Source organism: Pezoporus wallicus, unplaced genomic scaffold (assembly GCF_028554395.1).
Source record: "Pezoporus wallicus isolate ANWC-B61680 ecotype Strahan unplaced genomic scaffold, APGP_CSIRO_Pwel_v1 contig_14689, whole genome shotgun sequence".
Classification (NCBI taxonomy): domain Eukaryota; kingdom Metazoa; phylum Chordata; class Aves; order Psittaciformes; family Psittacidae; genus Pezoporus; species Pezoporus wallicus.
In genome coordinates, this window is record NW_026637698.1 from 1,001,835 (window position 1) to 1,016,974 (window position 15,140).

The 15,140-nt window shown below is 42.1% G+C and overlaps 1 protein-coding gene across 7 annotated transcripts; it reads right to left on the reverse strand.

Annotated features, from left to right (window-relative positions):
* Positions 1 to 96: 96 nt before the first annotated feature.
* Positions 97 to 14,960, reverse strand: LOC130598145 (cyclin-dependent kinase 11B). Of its 7 annotated transcripts, none has more exons than XM_057407294.1 (20): positions 14,888 to 14,960; positions 14,209 to 14,343; positions 13,949 to 14,064; positions 13,296 to 13,420; positions 12,565 to 12,703; positions 11,876 to 12,006; positions 10,569 to 10,691; positions 9,315 to 9,410; positions 9,077 to 9,205; positions 8,288 to 8,353; positions 7,770 to 7,939; positions 6,974 to 7,064; positions 5,556 to 5,677; positions 5,146 to 5,251; positions 4,499 to 4,620; positions 3,515 to 3,622; positions 2,637 to 2,753; positions 2,215 to 2,363; positions 847 to 1,036; positions 97 to 557 (listed from the first exon to the last, which is right to left on the reverse strand). In XM_057407294.1, exons 2-20 carry the CDS (start codon positions 14,317 to 14,319, stop codon positions 465 to 467), a joined length of 2,304 nt encoding a protein of 767 aa, XP_057263277.1. In that variant the 5' UTR covers positions 14,320 to 14,343; positions 14,888 to 14,960; the 3' UTR covers positions 97 to 464. The 7 variants fall into 7 exon arrangements, with proteins under 7 accessions (XP_057263277.1, XP_057263275.1, XP_057263276.1 ...); XM_057407292.1 differs by having other exon boundaries at positions 7,770 to 7,945; XM_057407293.1 differs by having other exon boundaries at positions 9,315 to 9,413.
* Between the last annotated feature and the right edge of the window lie 180 nt (positions 14,961 to 15,140).

The following is a 15,140-nucleotide window of genomic DNA, read 5'->3' on the forward strand; positions in this document are numbered from 1 at the left end:
TGCCCAGGCTGACAATATGCTGCAATAGTTCTAGAAGACTTAATGCCACCACGGTCCAAGTTTGCTGCATGTGAAGAAATGAACTCTTTCCCACTGTTAAACAATTAAAAATGTATTTTAATTCTACAAATTTACAAGGAAAAAAAAAAAACAAAAACCCAACAAAATAAACCCAACAAAACTTAAAAATAAACCAGAGACTGTTCCAGGATTGAACTTCAAGTTTTGCCTTGTCAAATTTTGTAATGATCCTTGGCTTTTCAGGTTAATTCCAGTCCTCTAATGGAATGCAGCAGTCATACTCCACACCCAGCAAGAGCCTTTGCATCTGTGATGACATTTGACTTTTCCCCTGTGAAAAACATCTAGTCTCCCTGCTGTGAAGAACTGAACTGGGGCACTCAGAAATCCACTCACATGAATGGTTCTTTTCTTTGTTTTTTAATCCTCTTTTCACACTGAGTTTAAAACTTGAGGCTGAAGCCAGGTCCTGCAGCAGATGCTCCTTGAGTGGTGGTGGTCAGATGAAAACCCGTGTCTTTCAGATCGTCATCACCCTGTGAAAACCAAGCACAATTCATTTATCAGTAAATGTCTATTACCTTTTCAACCCCAAAATCTAAAGTGACAATAAAACCCATCAAAGTATCTTTAGGAGATGAGAAATAAATGTTTGATCCAGTGGCATCACACAGCCCAGTACAAGTCATGTGAACTGTTCCTAAAGCAGCATTTGCACATGTCTAAGGACATCACAGGTCCACAAGCAGAGGGTTGATATCTTTACTGTTCCTTCCGACCCAAACCCTTCTGTGATTCTAAGTCAGTGTCAGCTGCTGTACTCACCAACTGACTGTATCCAAGGCCTCCCTCAGGTGGTCGAGGGCTGGTGCCACGTTTCACCCTTTGCTGTTCACTTTTTGCTGGCCAGGTAGGAAACATGGAAGGGTCGATGGGAAGCGGAGTCTCCCGGAAATACTCATGCTTCAGCCCATCCTCAGCAGTAATTCTTCGTGCTGGGTAGTAGGTCAAAAAGCTGAGAAGGAAGTAGGAAGACAATCAGGGAAGAAGAATATTGAAACACAGTTTAACTTAACTGGACACCCTGGGGTTATTTTAAACCACCTGCAATACAGAAACATGTTTTACTCTACTATTCATTCCACACAGCAATATATTTTACACTTATGTGTTTCTGCAAATTCCAGACCCAAATCAGTACTATTTTCTTATCCAAAATAATGAAGACAGATAGATAGACATCACATCAGTGTCATCTACTTCTTAATTGCTTTGGTTATGACAGGGCTATGTCTGTCTTTGTTAAGAAGACTTGGACCTTCTGAAAAGAAATCTAACTGCCAATAAATTATTCACAACTCAGTCAAAAACCTTAAAACCTCAGTCTTAAAAGCAGGGAAGAGTGAAAAACCTCTTATTTTTTTAATAAAGTTCTAAGATCTGAAACAATCATTTACTTCATGTCGTGACATTTAAAGGGAATATTAGGGGAGAATAAAAATCTCTCAAGCCACTGTCAACCTTGTAAAGAAAAACTGAAATGCAATCAGAATGCACCAGTAGAGTTAGATGAAAGAACTGCCAGAGTATCAGATGTGCTGGAACTCATGAATTTGTGAACATGTAGGAAAAATACAAAATTGCTATTTCCTAATTCTATAATAGAATTAGGATAGAATTAGAATAATTCTAGCATAAATAATTATATCCTAAATCCTAATCAAAATAATAGAATTCTATAATAGAATTAGGAAATTTTGTTAAATTTCTGAATGTACTGGGTTTTTTTCCTCTTTTTCCAATTGTAATTGGAAATTGGAACAGTTGTTTAAACAACTGAATTGTTTTAACAAAGTCCATAACAGCAGACTCACCATGTAATTAAACATGACATGAATGAACTAAAACTACTACTAAAACATTTTTCTGTTCTTCTAGGATATAGATGTGCAAGAATAATCTTGGACTGAGATTTAACAGCAGGTGTTAAGAGCATGGTACACTGAATAAAGCTGCTGTGAGAGAGAGTGAGGAATAGCACTGCAAGGGATGTCTCAGACAAACTTCAGCAGCATCAGCATGTTTTGACAAGGTCAGATGCACTGAAATACCATGTTTCACTATGAATCACTTTCTATCACTGTCGTAGCATGTGAGTACAATTCCCAGTGATGCAATGAAGCACTTACTTACTTGTTCATCAGATCAAACCCCTGATCAGAGAGGAGGGCGCCAAATCTCTTGCGCAGGTTGTTGTAGGGATACTCGGTGAATGTCATCTTCTTGACTGCTGGCAGCTCATTGTAACCAGGCCAGATTTTTTCACTTGGAGTGCCCAGATCCTGCAAATTAAGACACCTCTTTAATAAACTCATTCTAGAGGGAAACTCTTCTACTTACTCATTATGTAGTTACAGGAGTTGGTTACATATTCAGAGAAAACAAAGCAAAGCAAAAACCATGGTCTGTGTGTATTATGAAACAAGAATCAGAGTAAAGAGTCCTTCATTAAGGTTGAATCTAAAAAGAGCAATAAGCACTTTTTGTATCTTACTACTCTCATGTACCTGTCTCCAACCCAGTCGGTCAGAACCCACTGGTGTTAAAAACCTTACCTTAAAAACTTTGTTAATCTGGTCGATCTCTGACTTCCCTGGAAACAGGGGTTTCTGCGTTAAGAGCTCTCCAAATATACACCCCACTGACCACATGTCTATCGCTGTTGAATACTCCTGAAAAGAAGGGATATATGACATTCCCACCCCCAAGGCACAGATCTCTGTATCTGAAAGTCAAAATTACTGTGAATTATGAGTAATATCCATGCATACAAACACTTCAGGATGAAACACAGGTCTCCACAATGCTGCCTTTCTTTTGCACTCACACACAGAGCATCACAACCAACAAAACACTCTAACTTGCACTCTCTTGCAGAGATCTTTAGCCCTTATTTTGCCCCAACAGCAATCTCAGGTTATGGGAAAAGCCTGGTCGCCATGGTACATCTCTTAAATATAACAATTTCTATTAAAGTCATCCTTGTAAGACAGCACAGGGCAGTATTTTTTCCTGGGACGGTTCTTGTCACTGAAGCCCCATAGATTTCATCTGGATTTCCATTATAAAACAGGTAATCAGTAGGGAACATTGCCAGAATGTTGTTGCCTTGTTCTGCTCTCCAGTGTCACAATTTATACACTAGCATTAAAAATACAAATCCAGCTGCCCAGGGTGCCAGGGACAGTTTGCACCAGTCCAGTACCACCACATCAGTACTCTAAGAGAGAGAACTTCATCTGTCATCCACCCACCTTCTGCCTATGGAAGATGGAAGCCTTTTAGCTGTGTTATTAGGGAAAATAATACTGCAGTTTCAGAATTTCCACCTCTAAATCAATATAAAGCACTGAGCATACTTATACTTTGTTCATAAATTACATGGTCTGAAGAGTCATTCCTTTAGCAGCCAGAGGAACAAGGAGAAACATACCTTTGCTCCAAGCAACAACTCCGGAGCCCTGTACCAAAGTGTCACAACCACTGGTGTGTAGGGCTTCAGTGGAGATCCATATTCTCGGGCTAGTCCAAAATCTCCAACCTAAATGAAAACTGGTGATCAGTAACATTTCCAGCATTCCAGTGCCAGCTTGTGCTGGCCATGTTGGCTCTTGCAGAGCTTCCAGCCTCCAGAAACAGCCACACAGAATGTGCTGTTTCTTATGGCCCTTCCTTGTCTTTTTCCACTGCTGGGGAAAAAAACATTTTTCCCTGCCTGAGGCCAAGCAAGAGCTCCTGTTATTGATCATCTCAACAGAAAGGTTGTATGGGAGGGCGAGAACAAAGCCAAAACCAACAACAGATGCCAACTTCAATTTTGCAAGCAAGGGAAAAATTCAAAGTCCAGTTTTCCTGAGAAAGGGAAAGGCTTAACTGCAAGATGTAAATAATGGCAATATACAACTGGCATCTAGAACTCAGATGTAAAAACTGAAATGTTATGTCCTCATCTTAGTACTGCTTTTCTCTTAGATTTTTGTGAGTCAGTGAAGGTTTAGAATCTCCATCTCCACCAGTAACTGCACCATTCAGCACTACTACAGAGACTTAGATTCTTTTTTAAGCCTTCCAACCCCTCAAGCTGAAAAGAGCAACCCCAAACACTGCGATGCTGATACAGAAAATGACATTGTCACACATGTGCTGCATCACCAAGATGAGACACTATAGATCTTTATAGATCACACTACAGAGAGTTCAGTATTCACTAGGCCATCCTTATTGGTCACATCTCAGCACAGATCTTACAGCTGCAGCAAAGCAGTCTCTTCAATAGCAAAGTTCACTTCTTCACAACCATATGTTTTACACCTCAAACATCCTACAGATTAATGCAAAACATCCTGCCCAGCTGCTGACCTAGCTCTAATGCAGTGTAATTCTGCAGTACAAGTGGGGGATCTCATGTAATTCTTACTTTTAAAATGCCTGAATGACTGAGCAACAGGTTGGAAGTTTTCAGGTCCCGGTGAAGTATCCAGTTGTCATGCAGATGCTTGACTCCTCGCAGCAACTGAATCATCAGGGTTTTCACTTCACCTGAAATGGTGAAACGAAGCCAAATGCATTTAAAAGCACAGTATAAACTGCACCGTTAAGAGTATGTCACAGAACAAGAGCAGTTAAACCCAGAGAGCTGCCAATAAAGCAGAATTCATCTGGGTAACTGGAATGCTCCAAACAATGCTCAGAAATCAATGCCTCAAAAACACAGGAAGTGGCCAAATTTAAACCTCAGTGTTCTTTTCCAGTTTAGCACAGGGGAAACTCCCTTGATTTCACATCTGAACCTCCACCCTAAGTAAACTAGATTGATTAGCCAAGTGTCACTATGAGTATCAGCACTCCCCACCTACAACCCTATCTTGTGTGGGTAAAATCAGACCGAACAGAGAAAAAGCAACAAAAATATCTGTTCCAAAGAGCACTCATAGGACATTCCAAGGCAATACACGTCACTGTACAAAGCTAGTTCACTGATGTCAGTACAGCCCAAGGACACTGAGGTTTGTGTTGGCCAGTTTTCCAGTTCTGAGAATTATAGGAGACTATGGCAAACAGTACCTGGTAGGAATGGTTGCTTCATGGTTTCCATCAGACTCTTGAGATCATGCTCTACGTAGTTCATTACAATGTAGATTTTATCCATATTGCTGCCAACGACAATTTCCTGTAACACAGAAACAAAGGATCAAAACAAGCACATAGGATTTTAAAGCATGCAAAAATGAGGTTTAGAGATTTACTGGCAGGAGGATAAATGGAGCTGCCATTGGTGAAATCCAGAGAAAAATCACAAAAACCCAACTCATTTTTGCTAAACCTCAGATTACGTAGAGTCATGTCTATATAGTTTTATGGACAGTATACAGCTGTTTACAGAAACAAGCTCTGCTATGGATGCTACCTTCTTTATAGGGCATTTTAAAAGCCAAGAACAAAACTACTTTTGAAATAGAAGATTTGAGCCTTACTCTGACAGTGACAATATTTAGATGCTGTGCTTTCAGAATAGTGTTTATTTCTCTCAGAGAAGTAATGGGAAAGCCTTCCTTCTCCTTTTCCATCTTCAGTCGCTTCAGAGCCACAATCTCATCTGCAAAGGAAACAGAATTAACTGCAGATCTCCCATCACAGAGCTAATAAACACACATTATAAGGTCCCACAGTGCTCTGTCACTAAGTTGATTTGAATGAAAACCATTAAGTCAAGACATAATGCTGAACCAAGAAGCAGAGTCAGTCTCACATTAGCAAAGTAAAAGCAAAAAAAAACCCACAACACAACCACCAAAAGATTGCCAAGTTTAAAGAATAAAATCCAAACCAGCAACACAACCAATGCATTTTAGTGTATTCCAATATAATTCACTAGGAAAGGAACTAAAAGTGTATCTAAACTCTTCACCATAGTTGGGAAGGACAGAGCAGACAAATGCCTCAAACACAGTTCATCTCTGTTTAAAGACCCAACTCAAAAGGTGCTACTCAAAACATTACTGAAGTGCATTACTTAAATACATCTGCTTTTTGCATGATACTGTGGAGAATAATGCTTGTGTTAGTCTTGGAGCAGACCTTAAGTCAGAGAGGGAGAAGAAAAACAAGCTCATGGGAGCTGTTCAGTAAACAAGTAAACCCAGAGAAACCACAATGCCAGCTGTGTGCCTCCACTCCCCAGAAGAAACCAAACGGTCCTGTTATTCTAAAACAAACAGAACCACCAAGGCATCCAGAATTCAATTAAACCTCCCACCAGAATCACAGCTTGTCAATTCAAACCCGACAATAACCCTAATTTCTGTCTAGGCCTGCTTTGGGACATAGTTGTTTGCACAACTCTCTTTACCATCCTGCCAACTCTATTTAAAACTGCAGATAATATAAGGCATTTGCCTCTACAAACCTGATAAGCAAAGAGATTGAGTTTTAAAAGATAGAAATCCACTTGTATATACAAAAAGTGGTTGAGAAGGAGCTTTAAAACTGAAAAGAGTGAAATTTCTTTCTACAACAGAACACTGCAGTGTATCCTCACTGCTTTCATCACTTCTCTAATCCATAGCTGCGCTCACAGTGACTCCTGGTGGAATACTTAGAGCAAATTATGAAAGATTCCAACTATCTAGAGCAGATCCCAATCCAGAAATAACTGCCTTTGGAGCCAGAAAGTGTCCTACCCCACAACGGCCAACACAGAGATCACTTCTGAACTCAAAAGAGCTGCTAGTGAAGCCTGTATGTCAAAGTCCACATCCTATTAAGAAGCCTAGATTATTCCTGATAAAGAAGAAAGTCTTACAGACATATTTTGTTCATCAGTGAAAAATGCAGAACTAACTTGCAGTCCTAAATACCATGAAGAAAACAACTGGAGACCTCTTGTACTAACCAGTCTTCTTGTCTTTTGCTCTGTACACCACACCATACGTTCCTTCTTCGATCCTGTTCAAACACTGAAACTCCTCCACGCTACGACATCCCTGAAAACAGACAGATGGACACCACTTACTCCTCCAGCATCTGCCTGGGTGTTTTAAGACAACATATAGTAAACTTCAACACCTACCAAGATAATCCAACAATGTGGCTATGCCGTAGGAGAAAGGTGTCTCTGAGGTTAATTTTTACTTGTCTTAAGAAATGCTTTAATGTCTTAAGGAATCCCAGACGGAGTCTGTGTTTTAGTACATTAATGAAATCATTTCATTAACTCATCACTCATTCCCTTTTTGCAGAGACTAAACTGCCACAAAGAAGCTGCCACAATGGCAAAGGCAGCAGCTCGGTACCTCAGCCTGACACCTTTCACATAATTAATAAAAACATGCTTTCTCTTCCTATTTCTACACTCAGCTGTTATCTACAAAAAAGAGCAACCACCCATCAGTTTCTATTCACATTAACAGAACCTCTCACAGGTATCTATTTTCAGAGAGCACTACCAAGACAGCACAGTATCAAATGTATTATCACATTCTTAGCAATATCTAAGAGAGTAATCACATTTTTACCTTGTCAAAAAAGAGCAATATTTCACACAGAAATGTGTATTTTGTGATGTTCAATCACTAAAGCATATTCTGCCCATAAACTATCTCAGGCACAAAGGTGTTTATGCTGTTAAAGCAGCTAGAGAAATCCATTTGCTTATGGTATTTTCAAGCATCCTTCAAACGATTCTCTACCTGAAGTGCAGGAAGATACTTGGGCAGCTCTTGTTTCAGTTCAATGGGGGAGGAAGCTGGTGAGTCAGGAACATAGTCTCCTTCTGTCATTGCATTGGACTGGGGGGTTCCCTCCCCTGCTTCCTCCTCTTCTGCTTCGCTTCCTGCTGAATCTCGGTCAAATCTCGACTCTGTAACTTTAAAGGTCAGAATCAGTTCTGGAAAGAGGGAGCCCTTGGGACAATTAAGCTCAGCCTTAGACAGTTAAAGATAGTAAAACTCTGGTTACAAGGTACAGGTGTGCAACTTATGCAACTTAAGCTCCTGTAATAAAGATCAAGAAGCAGCCAGATTTCCCCTCTTTGCAGAGGCGATGCTTTTAAGAACTCGTTTACAGTCATATACATACAACTTTGGAATGATGGCAAAACTGCAACAAGAAATACATTCGAAGTATTTTTCAGTACTTGTACAAAGATTTCTATGGCTGCAAAAATTCAGCCCAACCCATCTTTAAATCTTCAGTGTTTGCATTGTACCAACTGGGATGTGGTTTCCATTCTCCCGTTCCTCCTCTTCACTCATTTCTTCTTCGCTCACCTCTTCTGCAAAACATAAACAAGTTCAACTGAATAAACTCAACACTTCTGAGGTTCCTTGTAAGGCAGATCACTACTGAAAAGTTTTATAACTCACCAGGCCTTCACCTTCTTCACTATCTGGTAAGTGGCCTTATACTTCTGTTTCCCTTAAATGCTTCCCCTAACTCAAGAAAACTGCACCTTTGGGCTTCCAACAGGGAATACAATTCTTGCCAATTATCTGGGGATTTGGGAAGGGGGCAGGTGAATAAAGTTAGGAAACTGATGAATATTTGCTTATGAACTGTAATCGATTTTAAAGAAAAATACCAGCCATTAGAGCACAATTCTGTGCCTTTACTGATCAATTTCAAGAATGGCTGTAAACAGACTTTGTTATGAAACCTTTTATGTTCATTTACTGGTACTGGCAGGAAAACAAAAACAAAGTGGGATTTGCAACAGAAAATAATTCAAACTGACAAGAGACATTTGTATTTCACCACCCCCCAAATAAGTGTAGACTTGTTCTCTATAGAGTAATGGTTGTGTTATAAAATTACTTAAAGTGTAGCCTAACACCATTGACGAAGACGAGAATGGCTTTTTTTTCTTTTTAGTTATTTTGACCTGTGAGATCTCAGCCTATCCTAGGCTAGGAGAGAAGGGAAATGGTCAAATAAGACAATACAGCAGAGAAACAAAATCATAACACACTATTCTAGGACCTGTCTCATACTAACTCACCAGCTGACTGCTCGGACACTTCCTCAGAATTGCTTCCTGTCTCCTCTTCCTCCTCCTCTTCTTCTCCCTCTTCCTCAGAGCCTTCACTGCTAGACTCTTCCTCCTCTTCTTCTGAGCCTGATCCAGATTCTGTTCAGGGATGATGAAACACAAAACTAAGTAGGCGCACACTCTAGCACAGAGCTTCCTCACCGACAACGGTGCAATTAATTACTGCTACTAAGTTGCATTTCATCACCTGATGAAGACTCAGCTGAGCTGGTTTTCCTCTCACTGTCGCTGATGTCCTGCAAGTCTGAAAGAGGATCTCTCTCTTCTGGTTTCTCTTCTTTTACTGCTGAGAGCACAAAAATTAAGAACAGGGTGCAGACTGAGGATCACTTCTACTGACAAGATTCTGAACACCCACATAACTGCTTTACTTTCTGTGGTGCTGAAGGTGCCGTATTGGACATACAGAGTGCTAAAAAGGTTCCACACTCTGCTCAGAAGACAAACAGCTTTTATGAATTGCAGCAGAGCAGAACCAACAGCCAAAACCATGGAATATTGCCCTTTGGGGATTTTAAATAGGATATATGCCAAAGCTCCAATGAGACTGATTAAAAAATAAAAAGTAAATTAAAAAGTAATATGATAACGAGTATCACCACAACACAGTCTCACTAACGTGTGTACACAGAGCCCTTCTATCAGTGCTTACTATTCTAATGCAGTCCCTCTGGATCACCATGAAATAGGACGTGTGAATAACTTGATCGATTAGACAGCAGCTTCCAAGGGCTTGCTGCCTCAGCCTCCACCTGGAACTGCAGCTCATTACAACCTGCAATCAGCTGCACTGAAACAGTTACACTTAGTTTTGCAGCTACACACATGAAGAGGGCAGACACGGAGCTGAGCTTTTCCTCTTTAACCAAAGACACTTTACTGTCAATCATGCAAGTTCTCTACTCACAGTCAGGACCTCCTAGGCATGTGAAGGACCATTTTCTGGCTTAGAAAACAAAGTTCCCCATCTCACCAGAATACTGCCTTAAACACTTACTGTGTTCTACAAGATGACAATATCAGTGATGCTTAAACTCTATTGATCCCAGTAAGGTAACTTTTTTAGGTAGCTTAGTTCCTAACAACAACCCAGCTGGAGCTGTGTAAATCCCTTTCACCTGCAAGGGAATCCAACTACAACGTTTAGAAATTCAGTCAGCTGCTTCTTTCAGCACTGAACAAAGTAACTCACTTGGAAACTTTTTACACTACTACTTCTGTTACTTAAGGAAAGATTCATTCCATTTGTCCCCTGCATATTTACCTGCAAACCCAGCATTGCTTTAGAAGGCAGTACATGTTTATGAGTAGTCCAGAGTTTTGCCACCAATGCAGTGGACAACACTTCCAGCAGAGTACCAGGGATGTGTGTTTACTGCTAGAAATTAAACACTACACCTCCTAGCCCCCAGCAAAGACATTACAAAGTGGCAAATGCTACCTGGTTTCCTGCTATCTCCTTGCTCAAGCTTGTCTCTCTGCTGTCGTAATGGGCTGCGACTCCAGGGTCTCATTTTTACTTTGTCTCCATATTCTTCCCTCACTGTTCTATGGTGTGCAGAAACTAGTGAAAACAAAACCGGAAGAAAGGGTTACATCTCCCTGCCCTAAGCACAATGTTTCTGTCTGCCACAACCTCCTGCTTTGCACCCTTTAGGTTCTTCCTTACAACTGAAGGGTAATGGAGAGGTGTGGAAGTGGAGCCTAACTAGATCCAGCAGAGTAAAGGACTATGATTTACCTCATGCACAAAAATCCAGGGGTTTGTACTACTTAGAGAAAGGTGCTGCCATGCTTGGGAAACAGAAGCAAGATGCCCTACATATTACACAGTAAACACCCTGAAACTAAGCCATCAGTGCCAAAGAGAGATGTGAAAATGCATAAGAGAGACAAGGAAAATGCATAAAAGAATAAAACCAGGTTTAGAAGGAGCTGACAGAACATTTAGAGCCATAAAAATAACTAAAATGAAAGGCCAGGTAGATTGAGCAGTACCAGTGCAAATACCAAGCACAAAGCACTGTTTGGTATGAGCTGAACGAGAAATAGCAGCAATAATATGGCTTTGTCTGCTCCACTTGAACAGTGTCTGTCACTCGATCACGGGAATGGGCACTGATTTTTACCTCTAAAAGCTGGAACAAACAGAGATCCTTTAACCAGAAAGTATCTGAACTTAGACTGCAAGTATCCTCTGTGCGAGGCTCATGCACAGAAGTTGATTTAAATTGCTGTTATCAGATCTTTCCCACTTGACTCCCACCGCAGCCATTTTCATGGCTGGAGTACTTACATGATCTCTCTCCCTCCCTTCGCAATTTATTTCCCCAAATCCTTAAAACACTTACTTTTGAGACTTCAGTCTCTGTCAGACTGGGTTAGAGTCAGCCAAAGAGTTCAGAAGCAACTGGGATTGTGATGAACACACACATACATACACACACACACACACACACACACACACACACAGAGACAATGTCAATTAAAGCTTGTTTCCATAGGAAGCCAGGCCAAAAGAGTGGCAAAGACTCACTGACCGATCATTATGTTGTGACATTTAAGGCATATGATACTGTACAACTTAACAGATTGGGGTTTTTTCCCCTCCAACACAGAAGGTCCCCCTCCACTTTAATATTCTTTCTTTACTCTGGCACTCACCTAAGTAAAAGATGTTTTCTACACCTCCATTCCCCACCGTATCAGCAGATATTAAGCCCAAACAACATTAATACAGACACTTACCTTCTCTCCTGGCTTCCCGTTCCTTACGCCTCTCTTCAGCTCGCCTTTCCCGTTCCTTTTGCTCCCTTTGTTCCTTCTGCTGCTCTCGGATTTTTCTCTCTCGTTCCCTCTCAAGTTGCTCCAGGCGATCTCTAGAACACAGTTATCTGCTGTTACACTACAGCTCACTAACAACTCGGCTTACCAAGGAAAACTTTCTTGCTATAAGAAACTACAGGGCCATCTGATTCCATTAGCAACAACACCACTGACCGTGTGTCAGTCAAAATGACACACAGCTTTTCAGCTGACGCTTTAAACACAGCATTTCAAAGACAAAGTCCATGAACTCTAACACAAAAGCTTCTGCACCTTCCCAGGGTTTACAGAGAACTTCAGCAAGTTCTGTCAATAAATCCCCTGGTTCACACTTTTTTCATTACAGTAGAGCACTGGCAATGAGTTCACCTACAAATTCACCACTGGCAATGAATTCACCTGCTGTAATGAAGCCACTTACAAAGGTCATTAAAGCCAAGAACACATTGTCATTAGGCAACACATTCAAAGAACATGGCACGGGCACCAGAGCTTACAAGCTTTTGCTCTGAACTTGTCATTTCAGAACAAGGAAAGGTTAGAGACAGATTAAGAGAAGGAAGCTGTTCATCTCTGCTGCTTTGTCACAGGGCAGGGAGGGATGGATGTACCTCTCCCTCCTGGAATGCTCCCTTGCCATTTCTCTCCGTTTCTGTCTTTCCCATTCACGACGGGCTTTATCCTGCTCTTCTCTATGTCTCTTCCTACGCTCATGTTCCCGTTCTTTCTCTTTCACTCTGGCATGTTTCCCTAAACAAACAAAAATGAATTTTGGAGTGTTACTATTCAAAATATTGAGTGCTCCTATTTTTAGAAAGCAAAACTAGAAAGGATGAAGCTTATGGTAACCTCTTGTCATGTTCTCTGCTATTTTCTTAATACAAAAAACCTCATCTGAAAGGGTGTTGGAAAATTTAAAGACTGGCAGATCTTGCACAAATACTGACATTGAAATAGGAAAAGGCCGTTAATAAGAGGAATACAACAGGGATGTTCCCAGAAAGAGCGTTTTCTCTGTTACAGTCAGGTAGAAAAATCATACCTCAGCTCACTTGCTCAGTGAAACCAAGGAGGAAGCTTAACAGGCTTCAAAGAGTAAAAGTAGACTCAATGTCCCTATCCCAAAGTGATTTCTGCCCTCTCAAACACACACAAACCCCTGTCACTCCCATAAGGGCATTAAACAGAACCAAGGAAATAATACAAGTTTAAACTCCTCTGTCTTATCCACTGTCAGGTTTCCTTTGGTTTGCAGTCACTGTTATTTACTGCCAACAGAGTCCCTGTTTTGCTTCACTTCAGGAAGCTACCAGGAATGTCATCCAAAAGTAGGAATAAGAACCTTCTGCTGAGTGACTGCGATGCCTGCGTTTCTCTTTCCTCTTCTCATCTTTTCTATGATGGGTTTTTTCTTTCCGTGACATTTGCTGCGGTGGTTTTATAGCCAAGGAATCGTCTTCCTCCCCTCTGAAACACAAGACAACGTAACAAATTCAGGAAGGTTTCACAGACTATCACGCACAGTGTGGGTCAGTTCCTCTCTTCTCCATTTTGAAAAGAATGCATTTTTCCCTCTTTTACTAATTTGTATTATTTCCATACTGCCGTTGAACCAAGGCATTAACAGTGCATTAGAGAGAATCACAGTCACATAGAGGAGAAGTTAAGCTATTACTATAAGCACATTCTAAATACACAAGCAACTGGGGATGAATTAAGCACTGAAGAGAACTTAGCAGGCCTGGTCTAACTTAAGTTTTATTTAAGTGAAATATTACCAGGCAGTGGCCCAAACTGGAACACAATACACCATTAAACCTAATCAGTACCTCAAAAGACATCCTGGCATGTTCTAGAAGCAGCACGTGGCACATCTGCATCGCTAAAGAACTTAAACTTGTTCCCTTTGGATATTTTTAAACCCTCTTCTCATCTTTCCTAAGGTTAAATTCAGTAACTCTTCCTAAGACAACGAGGTGATGCTCTTAGCCTTACCTGTCTTCCATAGAGTCCTCCCTCCTGTAAGGTGAGTTTCTGATGGTTATTTCCATGCGGTGATCCCTCAACTCCCCCTCTTCGAGAGAATCCCGCTTTGAGTCCCTATCATCTGACTGCCACGGGAGAACAAGAAAGGGGGAAACCAAAGTGCAATTAATAAAGCAAACACTCAGCAGCCCTGTTCTCATGAGGACATGAGGATACAGACGTGGAATGAAACTCAAGTTTCATCAGAAACACACCAAAGGGCAGCTTACGTTTTTCATGCGCTTTATCTCTGCCTTCTCCTCTTGCTCCTTCCTTCGTTTTTTTTCCTGAAGAATTTCATCTAAAGTTTTCACTTTCCAAGAATCCTTTTCATCACCCATTGGAGTTCAAAACAAAAAAAAAACCTCTGGAAAAGAGAACAACGTCAATAAAACCTACCCAAACCACACGGTCCAACACAGCTACATCAGTTTTACACTGGCTTTTCGTACGCAGGGAAGTTCAGCTATGAATACACTTGATTCGAGTGAAGTGAAGTGAAGCAGGACTTCGCCTGAACCACAAGAGACGCTTTACCCCCGGCAGCTCGCACCACCCTCGCTATGAGCACGGGACTGCGCGAGTAAACCCCAAACGCCGTTTACGAGCAGGCTCCGGCGTTTCCCCACCGACGGGGACGCAGCGGCAGGCACCGGCCCGTACGGCTGAGGCACGGACACAACACCGCCCCGCAGACCCCGTTCCGCCCGGTTCGGAGCCTGCCCACAGGCAACGGCCGCGGGGATAACGCGGCCCTTACGGCTCCACCACCGCTTCCGCCTCAAAGAGGCGATTTCACCTGTGGGACCCGACCCTCCCCGCCCCGCCCCGCTCCCACCCAGCCCCGGTGCTGCTCAGGGTCAGGCCGGGCCCCGCCGCCCGGAGGCAGGAGCGGCCGGGCCCACTCACCGCTACCGGAGACTGCGACTTGGCAGCGCCGGGCAAGTACGTCACTTCCGCCCGCCGGAGCGGGCTGATGACGTGCGGCGCAGGATGAGCCGGTGCTGTAATTAAGGAGCTATGGGCCGCGGCCCGAGCACACGCACCTGGGCGGCGGGGAGCGGGGCGCCGCCGGCACAGCCCTAGGAGCACCCGTGTAAGCGCGGGGAGAACCCGGGGTTAACGTTTATTAACTCATCTGAATAACGCAGGATTCCAGCGG